This window comes from Bicyclus anynana, chromosome 21 (genome assembly GCF_947172395.1).
Source record: "Bicyclus anynana chromosome 21, ilBicAnyn1.1, whole genome shotgun sequence".
NCBI classification, from domain to species: domain Eukaryota; kingdom Metazoa; phylum Arthropoda; class Insecta; order Lepidoptera; family Nymphalidae; genus Bicyclus; species Bicyclus anynana.
Genome location: NC_069103.1, coordinates 7,677,152 through 7,696,027, shown reverse-complemented (window position 1 = coordinate 7,696,027; position 18,876 = coordinate 7,677,152). Strand labels below are relative to the sequence as shown.

The 18,876-nt window shown below is 35.8% G+C and overlaps 1 protein-coding gene across 4 annotated transcripts in view; it reads left to right on the top strand.

Moving 5' to 3' along the window:
* Positions 1 to 18,876, top strand: part of LOC112058347 (protein doublesex) — a 181,334-nt gene that overhangs the window by 67,859 nt on the left and 94,599 nt on the right. For all 4 annotated transcript variants that reach the window (XR_008251952.1, XM_052888215.1, XM_024099112.2 and 1 more), the window contains exon 2: positions 12,057 to 12,200. Coding sequence is in view for 3 of the 4 variants with exons in the window: in XM_052888215.1 (XP_052744175.1) it covers positions 12,057 to 12,200 (144 nt within the window). In the remaining variant the exon portion in view is untranslated. The remainder of the gene's footprint in view (positions 1 to 12,056; positions 12,201 to 18,876) is intronic.

Sequence of the window (18,876 nt, the reverse complement as noted above, 5' to 3'; positions counted from 1 at the left end):
TGTTTTATAATCCCTTCATCACGATTGTTTTATCTTTTTGTCTTGAGATGTCACATAAGTATACGTATTCGGTAAAAGAACAAAGGTGTTTATAAGTAAATGAATTTGTCATTTTTATCGTTATTTTAACAGTGAGGTTTATAAACGGCCCACCACCAGATCTTTCTCCTTGTTGAAGCTTAGACCCTGCTACAATGCGGGTAGGGTTACGAAATTAATGAAGCAATTTATAATCCTCAATAACCAATGCATTAGCAGAAAAATAAGTGGCAAGTTGACAACCCTATTACCAATACCTATCGCAAACTATTGCGTCTATTTTGAAACTTGAATGAAATATATTTCCTCCCAACAATAGCGCTATATAAACGTTATCGCGCCCCGTTCGCTCGTCCACTTCCTTTGCCCGCGAGTTGGAGTCACGTAGTCGACCACAATGTTGGCTTATTCGGTTTATGTTTGCCCCATTGTTGGCCGTCGATCAGCGGGCCCCTTGTGCGGCGTATCGCGTCGGACGTGCGAAATGTCACATTGGCACTGGAGATTATGGCTGTATTTTTGTAGTAAAACAGTAATGTCCTCCTGACCGTATTTCCGTCACCTTAGTTTCAGAATAAATCACATGTACCAGAAATGTCACTTTGGGACTATCAGCATAAAACCATTTTTACCAGAAATGTCACATAAGGACTAAAGATTAGTTTAAGTACAAACATTATATGTGACGCGATTTTCAACTGGTCGTGTATTCATAAGCTGAAAATGCCTATATACAGATAGAAAATATGCCAGAAATGTCTAATTTGGGCTAAATATTACAGTCTTATATCAAATCAATAATGGATAAATAACTGCATATTAAAGTTTTATATTTGTAGTAAAATAATAATGTCCTCCTGACCCCATTTCCGCCACCCGAATTTCAGCTTCATACAGGCAGGCGATGTACCAGAAATGTCACTAGGGGACTGGAGATTACAGTTCTCTCTCTCTCTCTCCAGTCGGTCCCTCATGACTGAGGATCGTGACCACCTTGGCGAGTCATCTTTTGGTATACAATGCCATCGAGTACGGACGCTGTAAGTGACGTTACTGTAAAAGGTATGGGCTCCTGTTTTCTTGAGAAGATCCATCGGGTTGAAGATCTGTGGCCGTTTGACTTCCACATTTCCCACCAGAATATTTTTTTCCAAGTTGTCTTATGTGACGAGACGAATATCTTAAAATAATCTTAGGTTAATATCTTAGAACAGTGTCTAAATAATAATGTAAATAAATAAAATAAATGATCCCATTTGAAATAGAAATCACCTTCAATTTAGCTGAAAACTCCACATCATCTCCTTACCCTTATCCCACTTAGGTGGGGTCGGAAAACTGAAAACTCCACATCTAGAAGATATATCAGAAATGTCACTATGGGACTAAAGATTCCAGTTTACTTAATGTATAAACAATAATAATATGTGACGCCATTTTCATCTTATAAGACCACACATCTAAACAGGAAATTTAAACAATAAATGTCCTTCTGTACGCATTTCCGTCAATCACATCTAGGTTGAAGATATACCGGAAATGACTCTTCGGGACTACAGATTTTATTTCGAAACAATAATGGCCTTCTGACCTATTTGTCACAATTCTTTGAACCTATAGATATCTACGCTTGAGATAAAAGTACTTGTATCTATAAAGATTACATAATTCATTATCATAATCAGACTTTTTACGGCCCTCCTTAGATAAACCAGGATGCGATTTAAGCCTTTGCTAAAGTTGTTTGATAATTAACTACTGGGGGAATTGAAAGTTAAGAAGAGGAACGGTTTGGCAAACGAATTCGAGAGCTGGTAAAGTAAAAAACTAACAAAAGTGTACCGTTGTGTTTTCAATAATGCAAAAATGTATGCGCAAACGCAGGTGCAGTCTCCCCACAATTTGGGAAGATTAAGGGCACAGGGTAAATTATGAGGTAGAAGGTAGGTAAGTACCCATGTTAACATACCTAACTCAATAAATCTGGACTTGTATACAATGTATTGACAATTAACAAGAGAATTATGGGAGTCATGAAAAGACCATAAATCCGCCGCAACGACGCAAGGACGTTGTTTATGACCATTGGCCATGACGCACTTTGGCCAGATACCTCTGTCATGATTTAGACGTTACTAGTTCATAGATTCTAGCAGCTAGGTAATAACTATTTATCTCGACTGAAGCTTGCCTACAGCTATGAAACGAATCTTGTACCTAAAACAAATTAGTTTATAACTAATGGTCACTTTGGCTAGAAACTTCCGTTTAATAAAATATACTAGTTAATAGATTGCATACAATTGAGTATCTAGCTTGTAATTTATCTTGACCGAAGTTTGCCTACAGCTATGAGACGAATCCTGTAAAACAAATTAGTTTATAACCAATGGTCACTTTGGCTAGAAACTTCCGTTTAATAAAATATACTAGTTAATAGCTTGTATACACTTGATTACTAGCTAGTAATTTATCTTGACCGAAGTTTGTCTACAGCTATGAAACTTGTAAAACAAATTAATTTATAACCAATGATCACTTTGGCTAGAAACTTCCGTTTAATAAAATATACTAGTTAAAAGCTTGCATACACTTGATTACTAGCTAGTAATTTATCTTGACCGAAGTTTATCTACAGCTATGAAACTTGTAAAACAAATTAATTTATAACCAATGATCACTTTGGCTAGAAACTTCCGTTTAATAAAATATACTAGTTAAAAGCTTGCATACACTTGATTACTAGCTAGTAATTTATCTTGACCGAAGTTTGTCTACAGCTATGAAACTTGTAAAACAAATTAATTTATAACCAATGATCACTTTGGCTAGAAACTTCCGTTTAATATAATATACTAGTTAATAGCTTGCATATACTTAAGTATCTAGCTAGTTATTTATCTTGACCGAAGTTTGCCTACAGCTATCAGACGAAACTTCTGAAACAAATGAATTTATAACCATTTGCCATGACGCCCTTTGGCCAGAAAACTTTCAGGACTAGTTTATCGTTAGGATAGATTGAAGTGACTAGTTATTTCTCTAAAACGAAGCTAGTGTCCAATGAGAATCTTAAGAATTTAGTTTAAAACCATTGGCCAAGACGTACCAGATGATGATGCCATTGGCCAAGATGTCCAGAAAATTCTAAATAATAATTATTAAGACTGATTAACAGTTAGTATTTATCTACATCGAATGTATCCTACAGCTACAATCAATCATGTATTACCACTATAGATTCATTGATATTTCTCGTACGTGTCATCAGGCGAGATTGCAGGCATATAGACTAGATTCATCGACATTAATGTAATGTGCAAATGTACCTATAAAATCAGAAAATTAGTATTGTTAGTGCTCTCAAAAATTAAAATTGGCCCACCGGTTTGGAACGCATAATTTATAAGTACAATTTATATTTTTTAAATGTGCAACTTTTAAGCAGTAAAACCAGAGTCTTTGTCACAGCGATTGCAAATGTCTTAATAATTATTATATAATACAAAACACTATTAAAAAATTATAAAAAAAAATAAACCCTCCCGATGCGGGACATTTGAGTGCCCAAGCAACCGGTGGTCAGGGCTTCAGAGTGAGGAAGCTCCTCACAATACGCGCCTTCTCAAGAATCACTGCCTTCTGTATCCGACTCTTGAGCCAACAGTTAAGTGAAAGCTTCTTAAGATTTTGGTCGAAGCTTTTCGCTATAAGACCGTTGACTGAAACAACCATCGGAACAATAATAGTTGACTCAACATTCCACATGGCGGTAACCTCGTGAGCAAGGTATTTTGTAAATTATTATTATTGTTAGGACGTCCAACTAATTGCAATCAACTGCCTATACGTATCTGTTCCGTGAGTCGTTAAAGCATTCAGTTTATTGCACAAACCGCAACAGTTATAACATGCGCAGCTACAGACGAACCCTCAATACAAATGAGCCGCGCATATATTTGCGATCTTTGTAATTAACCCATAAAATTCAGCTGTATTTAACTGTTTTGTAAAGGTTACATCACATACGCAATTCGTAGGTACCACATAATAAAAACAACCGGGTTTTTATCATCATGTCTCTGTAGTAACGATGATCGGATGTAGTTTATAGTTTTTTTTTATAGTAATTGTTTGCGGAACAAGCAAATGACCCAGCCTCAGACCAATTATAGAAGGACCTGTATCGCACTCATAATCACGAACAAAATTGTCTGTCATTTTCTGAAGAAAACGAGCTTAGATTTGGTATATATCTTATACTAAACTCGAAGTTTTTGCCCGTTTTTTACACAATTCAACTACACAAAAAGGTATTTTTGTGTAGTTGAACTATTTAACATCGATTCTATAGAAACAGTTTCTACAATCGCATTAGATCTTTGATCATATACTTTGACAGAAAAATAACGTCTGGCGAGGCAGGTCCTGTACAATAATTGGTCTGAGGACCCAGCTGATGTTAAGTATATACCAATACCAGACCTCTTGTAAGAATTTCCTCATTGTCATAGGACATAGGCCTCTTGTAAAGTGTTCCTCATTGTCATAGGACATAGGCCTCTTGTAAAGTGTTCCTCATTATTATAGGACATAGGCCTCTTGTAAAGAGGTCCTCATTATTATCAGAGCTCAGCAGTGAGCTGAAAATGATGAATACAGGCTATATTGTATTTCTGTATTACCATGGGAACGGAAACTACGCGGGTAGCCTGTGTTACTGCTAATTTTATGTAAATGGGAAATGAATTATCGAATAAATAAACAAGTACGTTTATAATGTTCCTAATTCAAGCATTTTTGACATTCCACGTTTATAAGTTAAGATAGAAATTAAATATTTTCATGAAAGTGTAATTTTTCCAGTTATCTTCGTTTTGTACAATGACCATCGACAAAATGCAATAGGGTTAAAAAGGGATAAATTTTGACGGCCTCCGTGGCGCAGTGGTATGTTTGGTGGATTTGCAAGATGGAGGTTCTGGGATCGATCCCCGGCCGGGCCGATTGAGGTTTTCTTAATTAGTCCAGGTCTGGCTGGTGGGAGGCTTCGGCCGTAGCTAGTTACCTACCGTACCTAGCGTTTCGGTTCGATGTCGTGTAGAAACCGAAATGGGTGTGGATTTCATCCTACTCCTAACAAGTTAGCCCGCTTCCATCTTAGATTGCATCATCACTTACCGTCAGGTGAGATTGTAGTCAAGGGCTGATTTGTGAGAATAAAAAAAAATGTGACACCACCATTGAGGAAAGAAAAGTTCAGTAGGCTATTTTATCCTCCTATCCCATTTTACAGCTCGAATCCAGGACTTCATGATCCGAAGTCACATAGGTTAACCATTGGACCAACAAGGCAGATATAGGAATACCAAGTCTCTCTTGTGCTCGATGTGAAACGCCTTTAACCTTCCACGTATCATTTCCACTTAGTTTATGCTTTTAGGGTTATTGCTTAGTTGTTGCGCAAATTAGATGGTAGATACCTTAGATAATAAATTACCCTATTACGATGCAGAGGTGCTTACACACTATAAAATCCCCTATAATAAAACACCACTTCGACGCACTGGGAATCTAGTGCTACATAAATTGAATATATTATGTATAGGTGTATTGGGCTCCCAAGGACTGGAATAGCGGGAGAGATCTCTGGATTATGGCTGCAAATTTTTCTGCATCCGATTCCGGAAGGGTTCGAATCCGGCCCGGGTCATGCACCTCCAACTTTTCAGTTGTGTGCATTTTAAGAAATTAAATATCACGTGTCTCAAATGGTGAAGGAAAAACATCGTGAGGAAACCTGCATACCAGAGAATTTTCTTAATTCTCTGTATGTGAAGTCTGCCAATTGGGCCAGCGTGGTGGACTAAGATCTAACCCCTCTCATTCTGAGAATATGGGTTGATAATGATGATACTTTACCTACTTATTATGCTTGCCTTACCCAGGAATCGAATTCAGGATTTCATTATGCGCATCTGATTGTAATCTATAATAGCCAAATAATGTAGATGAACGTACCGGTAGAATACTACTTCTACCTATCTACATACAAAATCCATACCTACTCGATATGCACTGTTTACTTATCAACAATCAAAAAGGGATGACAATTTTTTTAATTGTATATAAATTAGGGGTACCTATGCTAACAGTAAAGCAATTTTGTAAAGGAAAAAGGATATCTGGGATATCATTACTTTCGGAGCTACAGGGATTGAAAGGGTCATATTTGCGGCGCTGCCACGGATCCCTGAAAAATGCCCCATACGAAATGGCTCGAATTAATGACGTCTTCGATTGTAATGAATGTTAGATTTTTATGGGCGTTCAAACAAAATTACAAATATCTTTGATATTGATTTTTACATATAAATCAGTCAACCTTATTAATTCGAATGTCTCATAAAAATCAATATATTCTAACTTAATCATTACCTCCATTAGAAATGAAGGTAGAAAACGCATGTCATTTCATTACTTAGTATTTATTTTAAACTAGCAGACGCTGCGCGGTTTCACCCGCATAGTCCCTTTCTTGTAGAAATATAGGGATAAAATATAGCCTATATTATAGGTAGCTTCGCAACAGTGAAAAAAAAATTCAAATCGGCTTTGTAGTTCCAGAGCATTATCAAGACATACAAACAAACAAACAATCAAATGTTTCCCCTTTAATAAAATAATTACCTATAGATATCTAATTGTGCTAAGATTAATTTATTTTCATTAAATTAAGCTAATTATAATTATTATAAGGTGAGAAATGACTAGCGATTTATACCTCATTTTTATATTTGTTTCTTGGTATACAGTGCACATCGATTACCTATTGCTTTAGAGTTCTATACATCATGGCGTCTTTGATATTATAGAAACTTCTTGTAATGTTTAAATATCGTTATTTATAATCTGTTGCTTGTTTAGAAATCACTACATTCAAATTTGGAACGGATTTCCCGCTACGAACGAACGGAAAAATGTTTACGTGCAAGCTCCGTAGGCGTTAGAGAAAAAAAGCGGTTCTATATTCAAAGTAGGCAGCGGCCAATACCGTGCGGCGGAGGCGTGTCCGCGCTCTCCCATTGGCCGGATAGTGATGCACTGCTCATAAAGTTACAAGTGAACGTGAACGTTAGACCGGTCGTTTTATTACGGTTACGGGGCTTAGGGATGTGTCAATGATTTACGATGGTTATTATTAATGGCTTTTAATGATCCAACCTTGAATTTGTTGTATATGCACCTAACTACAGGGTGATGTTTTGTACGATTAAAGAAAGGGAAATAATAAAGAGTAGGAAGATTACTTTGAATTTTTTCATTCATCGGCATCGTGTTATGACTGTACCATCAGATATAGTGTTTTGTGGTAACACTTATAAATTAAGTACTTACCTACCTACATAGGTCCCTACTGGTATTAATTATATATATAAATAATTTCTAAAAAAACTAAGAAAGTAACAAAAATATATGGTTTTGTTAACTAAAAACAGAAACGCGATTTTAAAAAAAAAATGGGTTTTTTACATTTTTTTCATTTTGTTTTTAAATTTAATTATTTAAACACAGTAAATTTTTTAAACATTGATTGAATAGTTCCCTGGCTATTAATGTCGCTCATTGTCATTTGGTAATGTCAGTTGTATTGTCATTTGTTTATGGCGCTGTCAATTTTAGTTCAGTTGTTAGCCGCGGGACTTCTTTCATGAAAAGGACTCTAGTTGTCACTGTATCTTGGAAGCCAGTGGATTCCCATTAAGTTACATAATACCTAAATTATTAATGTTACATAATAAATCAAGTGCCTGACTTATTGTATTATTTAACCTATCTTTAATAACTAAACCTAAAACTACCTACAACTAAAAATATTTCAGGTGTTCCAAAAATTTTGACCACTTAAACCAAAAAACTGGCAACACCTTAATGTGGCCAGTCCTGGGTTCTTACCACCTGGAGACAACATCCAGGTGTTGACCTGCTACATAGGTTTTCTATCACCTGAAGGGGTGCATTATATATAGGTAATTACTGTAATCAATTGACATCAGTTAATTGACTATGCAGCCTAAGATGGTAGCAATTTAACTTGGAAGGATACTTTGGTGCTGTTTATTCAATATTCCTTTGTAAGAAGGGTGGTATAGCCAGCCTTACACAGGGAACAAAACGCATTACTCTACGTTAAATTCCAGTGATCATATCATCAATCGCCACACACACCTTTAGGTCGTAACTTCATTATCATCATCATATTAGCCGATGGACTTCCACTGCAGGACATAGGCCTTTTGTAGGGACTTCCAAACATCACGATACTGAGCCAGCAAATCCCTGGCTTGATGTCGTCAGTCCACCTGGTGGGGGGTAGACCAACATAGCGCTTACTAGTGCGGGGTCGCCATTCCAGCACTTTGGGACCCCAACGTCCATCGGCTCTTTGAACTATATGCCCCGCCTATTGCCACTTAAGCTTTGCAACTCGTTGAGCTATGTCGGTGACTTTGGTTCTTCTGCGGATCTCCTCATTTCTGATTCGAATTTCGAACGATATTCGAACATAGCTCGTTCCATCGCCCGCTGTGTGACTCTGAGCCTTCTTAAAGGTCGTAACTTGCTCTATTATTATATAAACCACTAGAAAGCCACGATATTTATGAGTCACAGTATTTTATCCCCGTATTCTCATGGGAACGGGCAGTGAAACCGCGGGGCGTCGGTTATTTTATTCATAAACGTAATATTGTAGGTAATCGGTAGTATATTCTCGTAGATAAGCGTAGTTTGCCGCACCATAGACCTCAATAAAACGCGGCGGTCCATTGTTCGGCGCAAGTGAAGGGAACGCAGTAAAACGCCCCCTTAACCTCTCAACAGTTTAGTGCCCACTACGGAAATATACGTCACTTGTTTATCTACTGTCAGCTTGGAGAGGTGGCGGGTTTATGTGCGGCCAACGGAGACAAAGAAGTAAATAGACGACTAGATAGCATTAGCGCTCCCTCAAAATTCAAAACTCAAAAAGTGTTGAATTCAAGTCCACTCTTGTACCCCATATCATTAAAATTCAAAAAATACATGAATTTTATTAAAATCTAAATAAGTGAATAAATCTAACTAAATAAAATTAAATCCCCACCTTTTTGAGTTATACCAAGATGACGCCCTTAAAGCAACCATGCCATGACAATTGACAGCAAACGTCAAAACGACGAATGTGTTGAAAACGTCATCAATCCGCCATTATATTATCCATACTAATGTTGCATTTCTTGGGAGAGAATGAATATTATTTCGAAAGAATGAAAGTAAATTCGTAGAATTGTATAATCAAAAATAGTTAAAACAACTAATTAGTCCACTACGCTGGCCCAATGCGGATTGGCACACTTCACACTCGCAGAGAATTAAGAAAATTCTCAGGTATGCACGTTTTCTCACGATGTTTTTCTTTCACCGTTTGAGATACGTGATATCTAATTTCTTAAAATGCACATAAATGAAAAGTTGGAGGTGCATGTCCCGGACTGGAGGCAGAGGTCATATCCACTAGGCTTTCACGGCTCTCTATAAATATGAATAGTACCTACACAAAAGAAAAAAAAATAAACTAAGCAAAATTTCGGTGGTTTTTCCAACGTCTGGGAAAGTGTTCGGATTAAAAATGTGTTCGAATAAGCAACTGTAAAATACCGCTGCCGTGCAAGTCGTAAACTACTATATGCTAGGGTTGTCACTTAACAGTTTTGTGGTTCATAGAATAGAATAAAAATACCTTAATCCTCTAATTGCAGACAATGTAAATGAACTAAAAATACTACCAATTTTTCATATACCTACAACTGAGTAATTGTTTTAAAATAAAGCATATTCAAACCAAGAAGCCTTTGGAACCCTCGTAACTTTAATCAAAGTTTTCGACTTTAAATAGTTATCACCATGAAATCATGACGTAGCTTTAACATAAATTTCAAAAACTGCTTGTAAACTATGCCTAATTGAAATAAAAGAATTATGACTTTTGACATACCTATTTACCTATTGTTAAAATGCGTAACAAAAATCTGTCAAACCAATTAATTCTATTATTAAGTCATTATATCCATTGCTTTCAGACTCTTGCATTCTGGTTATGTATGTATTCTGGTGCCATATCTAATAGTTTAAAACCATTGTCGTATACATATCTGAAAACGCGTTGCTTCATTGCGAGGTAGGTACTATAACTTCACACTTGTAGTAGCGGTAATTTTTTTGCCAACCCTAGATTCGTTTAAAGTTTGCAGTAAAAGTACGGATACCAGAAAATCGGCACGTTGTTTTAGAACAGCTGTGTGCTATATGGATTTTAGGAGGGTAGTTGCGGTTTTGGTTGGTATATGGGATGCTGCATAGAAAGCAACCGAATTAAAATAAACTTGTACATCTTATAAATAGGCCCGCATTAGACTGCTTTGTCACTTAACATCAGCAGGGTTATTATAACGATGTATTGACTCATTATTTGAAAATTATTTTACCAATAGATAGCCACGTTATTGGCGAGTGTCATAAACTATATTTTATCTCCGAATTTCCACGGGAGCGGGAACTAGTACTTTTGTAAACGCGTCTGCTAGTATGAAATATTGTTATTAATAAAGGAAGGTGTCACATCACGCCTTACAGCGCTATGTTTGGTATTTAATTCAACTGCTTCTTATGAGAAGATTGCTCAAAACAAATATTTATATTTAATTGCAGTGTCGGGTTAGCTTTATTTATATTCCGACCAAAGTGTCTGCTTTGTTAATAACAGAGCGACATTTATAAACAAAGAAACTAAAATAAGTACGAGTTCTAAGAACAATAACACTTTTGTTCGCCGAACTATAGACTTCCGTTTCGTGGTATAGCACTTGAATATTCATTTAGAAGTATTCCATTGCGGTTTCGTGATAAGAATAACACTACTTATTTAAATCATCATCGTATCAGCCGATGGACGTCCACTGCAGGACATAGGCCTTTTGTAGGGACTTCCAAACATCACGATTCTGAGTCGCCTGCATCCAGCGAATCCTTGCGACTCGGTTGATGTCGTCAGTCCACCTGAGAAGGGGTCGACCAACACTGCGCTTTCTAGTGCAGAATTGCCATTGCCTTGGAACCCTAACGTCTATCGGCTCTTCGAACTATGTGCATCGCCTATTGCCACTTCAGCTTCGCGACTTGTTGGCTATGTCGGTGACTTTGGTTCTTCTGCGGATCTCCTCATTTCTGATTCGATCACGCAGAGATACTCCTAACTTATTTCGTTCCAACGCCCGCTGTGTGACTTATTCATTATCAGCCTACTTTTAAGGAGCGAAAGTAGGGATTTAGAGTTTAGACCCAATCCGTTAGGTAGGTACTCCAAAATGTTGGCGATTTTTATTTAAAAGAAATGAATATTTGCGATATCTTATTAAATATGACCGATATTTCCATTTCCCTCCAACTAGTCGGGAAAGACTGCATTAGGAGTGGGTACGACAATAGTCCAACGGCGTGGGTAACGAACCTCCACCCCTTGTTGATGAGTTCAACTGTTTTACCGTTGAGCTATTGAGGTTTATGATCACTGTAAGACTACAGTGATCATTAACTCGTATGCTAGTGATAATGACTGATTTTGCGAACGGTCACTGTCAGATGTTTGATGTGTTTAATTAACCAATTCCCCAACTGCGGGCTGCGGATATTTTTCTACTAAGAATATCTGGGAAGAAAAGAATACTCCATATATCTTATACTAACTAAAGTAACTTTGTAATGTTAAGGGTACATTACTAAGTTACTTTAGTAGGGGTATATATCCTAAAAACAATTAAAATTAAAAATTTTGATAGATACCGGGATTTCCTTCAGTAATATTGACCCCAATCACTTCACAGGACAGAAAGTATTTTCTTTTCGGTTCGCGAATACAATATGCTCAATTTTTTTTTTTGATAACACTTTGTAACATAAATTCTTTTCTTTCTTTTCAGCGGTGTCACTGGAGACCCTAGTTGAAAACTGTCATAAGCTCCTAGAAAAATTCCACTATTCGTGGGAGATGATGCCCCTCGTGCTAGTCATCCTCAACTACGCGGGCAGCGATCTGGAGGAGGCGTCACGGAAGATTGACGAAGGTAAGCGCTGGCGAAGGACAACGAATCTTTTTTAGTAACCTCGTTATGAACGGTCTCGTCGGGTAATAAATCATTTCTATTTGTCACTTACCATATGAAGTCACTTAGTGATGAAGGGTACGTAACAATAAAATAAATGTATCAATAAGTAACGTTAATTTTTTCAACGCATTGTACTTTGTTCATAAGCTTTACCGAGCTAACAAATGTTTGATATTAAACTATATTTAAGGGTTTTATGTTTCTTAAAAGTCTATTCTACCATAAAATAAAAACCTGAAAATTAAATATTTACTTCGGCATTCTTCTAATGCTTGAACCCGATTCCTTTTATGAGTTTTCTTATTAAAGTATAAATTATGTAACTGTTCACACCACTTCAGCAAATATCCGTTTACCGATAACTGTTCCGGTGCGTTGCATAATCCTGTCTCTATTGATTTATTTATCGAAGAGACAGTTCATAACGAGTTTACTATTTTAAGTTTTTCGCAGAGGCTTTAAATACAGTAAAGTGACAGAACTAACGCGTTTGTGTGTGTAAACTAAATGAATGTTAGTAAAGCAGAAACGCATTGTTAAGTTATTTCAGTGTGTGTATAAGTAATATAGAAACATGTTTACTAAAACATCGTTGCTAACCAGTCACAGGCAAATGATAATTTAAAAATATGTTTCCGTTCTGCTAACACTCCTTTAGTTTTACACTCTAACGGGGTTTTCAAACGCCTGTCTGTACACTTTATGTCTAAAAGCCCATGACTAATTTTATAAGAAAAAAAATTAAAAGACAGACTAATGGTGAAAGCATAGACGGAGTTCCTAAAAACATGCTCATTGAGTCGGTAACTTTTGAGAGCGGTAACTTCTATTGGATCGAGAGCCACATTTTAGGATAGCTAAAATTTCGTCAGTCTAGTATAGAAGTTATGGACTTTGGACCACAGTAGCTTTAGAAGGTTTCAAGGTTCCAGATGCTGAATTGTCTAAATTTGAAACATAATTTGTTTATTTTATTCACCGGTAATTTGTTATGAGGAATCATTTCTCAAATCGCCAGATCTTTAGTATCGTGGCAACATTGCCACTTTTGGGGACATGATTTCTCATATTATACCGAAGAAAATATAAAAAAGATACGTTTTATAGTTTACCCTTAGAAACCGTTAGAGGTATGGTATGAATAAAGTTGTACCTCTTCCAAGTTAGCCCTCTTACACCTTAGTGCATTGTCACTTCACATCAGCTGAGATCGCATGGCTAACTTGTCTTTAAATAAAAAAAAATATAGGCTGAAAGTTTGTTATCCTTCCTAAAATGTTTAATGCAGGCTCTGTATATAATATATCCTCTGGAACATTCTAGAACTCGAAAAACTTATTCAAAGATGAGGCCCGTAAATATCATTTTGACAAGCATGGAAATCGTTAATAAAAACCCGCAGTTTTATATTATGGACAGAACAATTCTCTTCCTGCTATGTTTTCCTTTTAGTCTGTGCTTTATAACTTGATTGGGATTTTTTGTATGAATAAAACTCGTCACTAATTAACGTTTGAGCTCGACGTACATAAAATACCAACGTTCCAAGCTGCCATTTTAGGGTTCCGTAGAAAAAAATAAAAGAGGGTTTCTTTTTTGTCTTTTAAGTAGGTACGTCGGTCCGTAGTTTAATTTAAACGCTCTTTGCATCATATTAATAAGTTGCAATTTAGCATAATTATACAATATACATATCGACGTTTCGTTGCATGTCGACAAAAAAAAACACCATTTTTTATTTGTTTAACATTTTTTAGAGTTACCTCGATTTTAGATAAAAATTATTTTTCCATTCATTTAATACACAATGTTGGTAATATAATAGTGCAATTTGGGATTGTTAATACCTGTTCTGCCACGTAATACCACGACTTTATTGTGACCAAACTTGTGAAATAAGAAATATTTCATGCCTTAGATTGAAGGTGGTTTTTGCTAGTCACTTTAGTATGTCCATACTACTTTACTGTTGTTTTTGTTATCTAATAACCAATTTATAATTACGAGTACCTTTCTACGGAACCCTACACTAACGTGGCTCACGCCCTTAGCTGGTTTTCAAAGTTTTAATTCACGATTATAGCCGAGTTTTATTAAAGACATACGCATGCATTGCAAATGTAAAGTTAAGTTAAGTTTAATTAATACAATATTATTATTTTTAATTACTTAATTGAATTTTTAATTTATGTTTAGCGTTAAAATGCTATGCGAAAGTGATTTCTAGTAGTGTGACTCAAAAAGCATTGAGATGGTCATAAATAGTTAAATAATTTCGAACAATATTTAGACAATAGCTATCTAGCTACTAATCTAGCCTATACAAAACATATTATGATTTTTTTATGAAAAAAAAACCAGCTTTTCAAGCATAGCATATTTATTCTCCAAAATTGCATAAACACCTGTCTACATTAGTGATGATTTAACTAATTTACCAAAGTGACTAATCGCTTGTTCGTGAAATTACCAAAAAAGAGTAATTTCAACGGCTTCATTTCTATGCGCGATCACACCTTCTGAAGTTTTCTGTATTCTGAGTTATGAGAAAAATAAAAATGGCGAATAGTATATGTCAAAGATTTCATTGCTCTATACGAGTACAAGCTATTATTGAAGCAGGTTGCGGCCTTCGCTTTCCTCCGAGAGAGCGATAGACGGTTGTTGCAATGTTTGCCTCAAAGTTACATATTCTGTGGTCCGGTCTCGAGTTACCTATGAGAGTGTTACCGTATCACCATACTTTAGCACCGACTTAGTAACCCGCATACCGTGTTACAAAAGCGTTTTACCTCAAAACTAAAGTAATAATAAGAAAAGGTAGAACATTGAAAAGCTTACATTATTTTTGATTAGTGATTAGTATGTAGCTACAGATCAGGAGGTGCTTGGTTCGACTCCTGGATCGTACAATATTGAGCTTCTTACAAGAAGTTAGTAATAAACCAAACCAATCCTTTCCCCCTCCCCCCTCCCCCCTCTATACGTAGGGAGGCTCTGAAAATAATGAAAATGATGTCATTATTTGAACGTGGGCATCCCTACAGATGACCACATCACTTCTAGCCATGTAACGATCTCTTTCGTTTCTCTTTATACAAACGCTAACGCTCCTAATTAAAAAAATAATACGTAATAATTATTCTGTATCGATCTACCGATTTTAAATCGCCCGGACGTGGACTCCAGCCACGATCACGGGGGTGACAACTAATCTCACCAATTCGATCCTAATGTCTCTATGCCAATGCCCAAATCTCACGCACTAAATCTATTAACTCTCCCTAAAAGTTTTCGTTTTCTCTAAGTTTTTCTTGCCCTTGAAATATAGTCTGGCAGAGACTTCTGAGGGCCTAGTGGCAGTTTGATACCGTGACGATCACGTTAACGTAAACGCGCATTTCTAAGGAATTAAAACAGCGCCATCTAGTGGCACTAGTGCACAACTGTTTCAATTCCATATAAATTCGCGTTTACGTTAACGCGATAGTAACAATATGAAAATATTGAAAACTCCCACTAGGCACACTGAACTCGCTACACTGAGATGATGCTGCTGCGGGTTAATAAAGCAGCCTACGGCAGATATCTATCACAATATTACAGTGTGTTTAACTCGATGTTTGTCAAAAAAGTGTTTCAAAATCATTTTTTTTTATTCAGTGGGAACTTATATTAATTTAAATTCGACATAATACATTTTCGATATTGTTTTTTTACATTATTATAAAAAAGTAATGGTATTAGTAATCTAAAATTAAACTAAAATTTTACCAATTAACTCATGCACCTTTTATATAATTATCATCCACTGCAGCCGTCTTATTAAATATCAAAGTACTTAAACATTAATTTTGTTACGACATAAAGACAAACAAACAATAAACACTTTATAATAAGGAATATTTTATATACTTAATGTGATGTTCAATCGTGGAGAACAAAAATTTATTTTTGCTGACTTGAACCTCTTAACAATAGGTCGTTTTATGAAACTCGTCCTGAACCATCTCAATACTTTTTGCCTTTTGATTTTATAATAAATAACATAATTGCCGTATTTCTTTTTAATTGTACATATTTTTGATATTGTTTGGTGGTGTTTTATTGTACTGTATTCTGTATCTAATTTTTTCGTTTTTCTAGCGAAATAATAAATTTCGCTAGAAAAACGTGTTTGTATTCTTGGCGTCATATAATGGTTGAAAAAAAAAACGGTGCAACTTTTTAATTTTTGTTTATAATTAATAGTATGTAGGTGTAGGTAGGTACTAACTAATAATGAAATTTAATAAATAAGTTTTTTTAATTTTACCACTAAATATTTTTTAAAGTATAAATCGTTTATTTTTAAAATGGTAAATAATTATTAGTTAAATATAAAAGATGAGTTTTCAAAATTCTACCCTTAACAAGCATTAAAGTTTCAAGTAAACGTATAAAATAGGTATAGCTTAATAGATTATAATAATACATGTAGTATGTGGTGTACTGCACAGAACATAAGAGCCTTTTAGCTTTCCCTAGAGATTAAGCTGAATAACTCTTCACAACCCCGCAATAAATCCTTAAGTACTGTTACTTCAGATACTCTTACCTACTTAAAATATCACCTTAGTATCAAACTATAGTACAGTATATCTATCTGCTTTAACCACCACACATGCATAAAAAAATGCCCTTTTCCCTTCACCTATATTATTGAAATATCTTTAAGGCAAGGCAAGCGTGATGTAATACCTCATCACTGCTTTCCATCAGTCATGATTCAAACGCAAGCCTTGAGATCATAAAAACACTAATAAAGGTCCGTTTATATCTACAGACATTTAGCGTGCCAGACACGTGCCGTGGCAGACAAAATAATATTCTTACATACAGTGTTACGCACAGACGTTGACAGACACGAAGACACGAGCCGCGCCCGGCCAGTATTCGCGGAAAGAATATTTTCTGTGCGGTTCATGTCTGTAGAGTCCTTTTTATGAACCTGAAATAAAATTGACTACGCCTTCCACAAATGACAATAAGACCGTCATTACCAAATGACAGTGAGCGCCATTAACACAATAGAGCCGCGTCTGGGGACTTCTTTCATGAAAAGGACTGTGTCTCTATCTACCTTGCTGGGCAGTGTAAATAGATGGTTTCTGTGGGTGTCTGCCACTCTACTTGTCTGTGACGCACTGTGTCTGTATATATAAACGGACGTTAACGTGGGGTGGCGGACTTCAAGTGTAAATATTTGATTTTATCATTATCAGATGTTACAAATGAAAGAAATTTAGGTATAATCCCGGTAATCTAGTCCATCAGGTGAGATTAGCTTAATAATAATATTAACAAAGGGCTTTTAAAAAATTAAATATCATGTGTCTTAATCGGTGAAGGAAAACATCGTGAGGAAACCTGCATACCAGAGAATTATCTTAATTCTCTGCGTGTGTGAAGTCTGCCAATCCGGATTGGGCTAGCGTGGTAGACTATTGGCCTAACCCCTCTCATTCTGAGAGGAGACTCGAGCTCAGCAGTGAGCCGAATATGGGTTGATGACGACGAATGTCTTCCCACTCATAATGTTATAAAATAAGTTAAATAAAACCTAACACTGATTCTATGTCCAAAGAATCACTGGCTTAGATTCCTTTGCCAAGAAAACTAATTCCAAATATTCAAGAGATTCCGTAACGAGAGATAGTGTTAATGATAAATCACCACCAAACATTCTTCAGTAATTTGACGCTTTTATTAAAAAAAAATATTGTTTTTAAAAAGTTTAAATACCTACAGAAGTCGGTTAAAAATGGTTTTGATTTAAAAGCGTCAAATTGCATAGCGAATAATTCATAAGGCAGATAAAGAAATGACTGGCCAATGAATGAAATGTTCATTCGTCAATCTGCTAGCGTTACTGATTTATTGTGGTTTAAAAAGTCTTTTGCTAGTGTTAAGAATTTTCATTTATTCTGATATATTTTTTTTTATAATTTTAACATATATTGTAACAGCTCCGTGTTGACGTTATTACACTTCACTAGGCCTATGATGCATCAACGGTATATTTCGTGTAGAGAGAGACGTATTGTGGACCAATAGCGGCTCAATTGAAAATGTCACTTTGTGGTGGGACGAAAGAGAAAACGATATTTTCGATGTCGCTACCATTCCTCGATAATATGTCTATTTCTCTTCGTTACATATCTCATAGCGCTGGATCGTAAAGCCTATGCGTATTGGTCTAATAAGCAGCCCTAAAATTTTACCTGACGCATGAATCAGTTTTTCAGATGCCATATTAGTAAAAACTTTTGGTCAAGCTATAACAGTTTTCAATCGTTTACTGGTAGAGGGGTAACACTTGACTCTAACAAAAAATAGCACTTAAAACGTTAATATTTTACAAACGGATCCCTAAAATAGTAGTAGAAGACCCCTCATATCTTTCAAAAACCTATCTAACGCTATCCCACACTATGAGATAAACGTGTAAACAAAAATCATCCACATTTTGCAACAAAAAAAAAAGAAAATGACAGACAGACAGACTGACATGGCGAAACTATAAGGACGGAATCCTTAAAATGTGTTAGTAACATTCATTACCGTCACGGGTCACGATATCAACATATTAAGC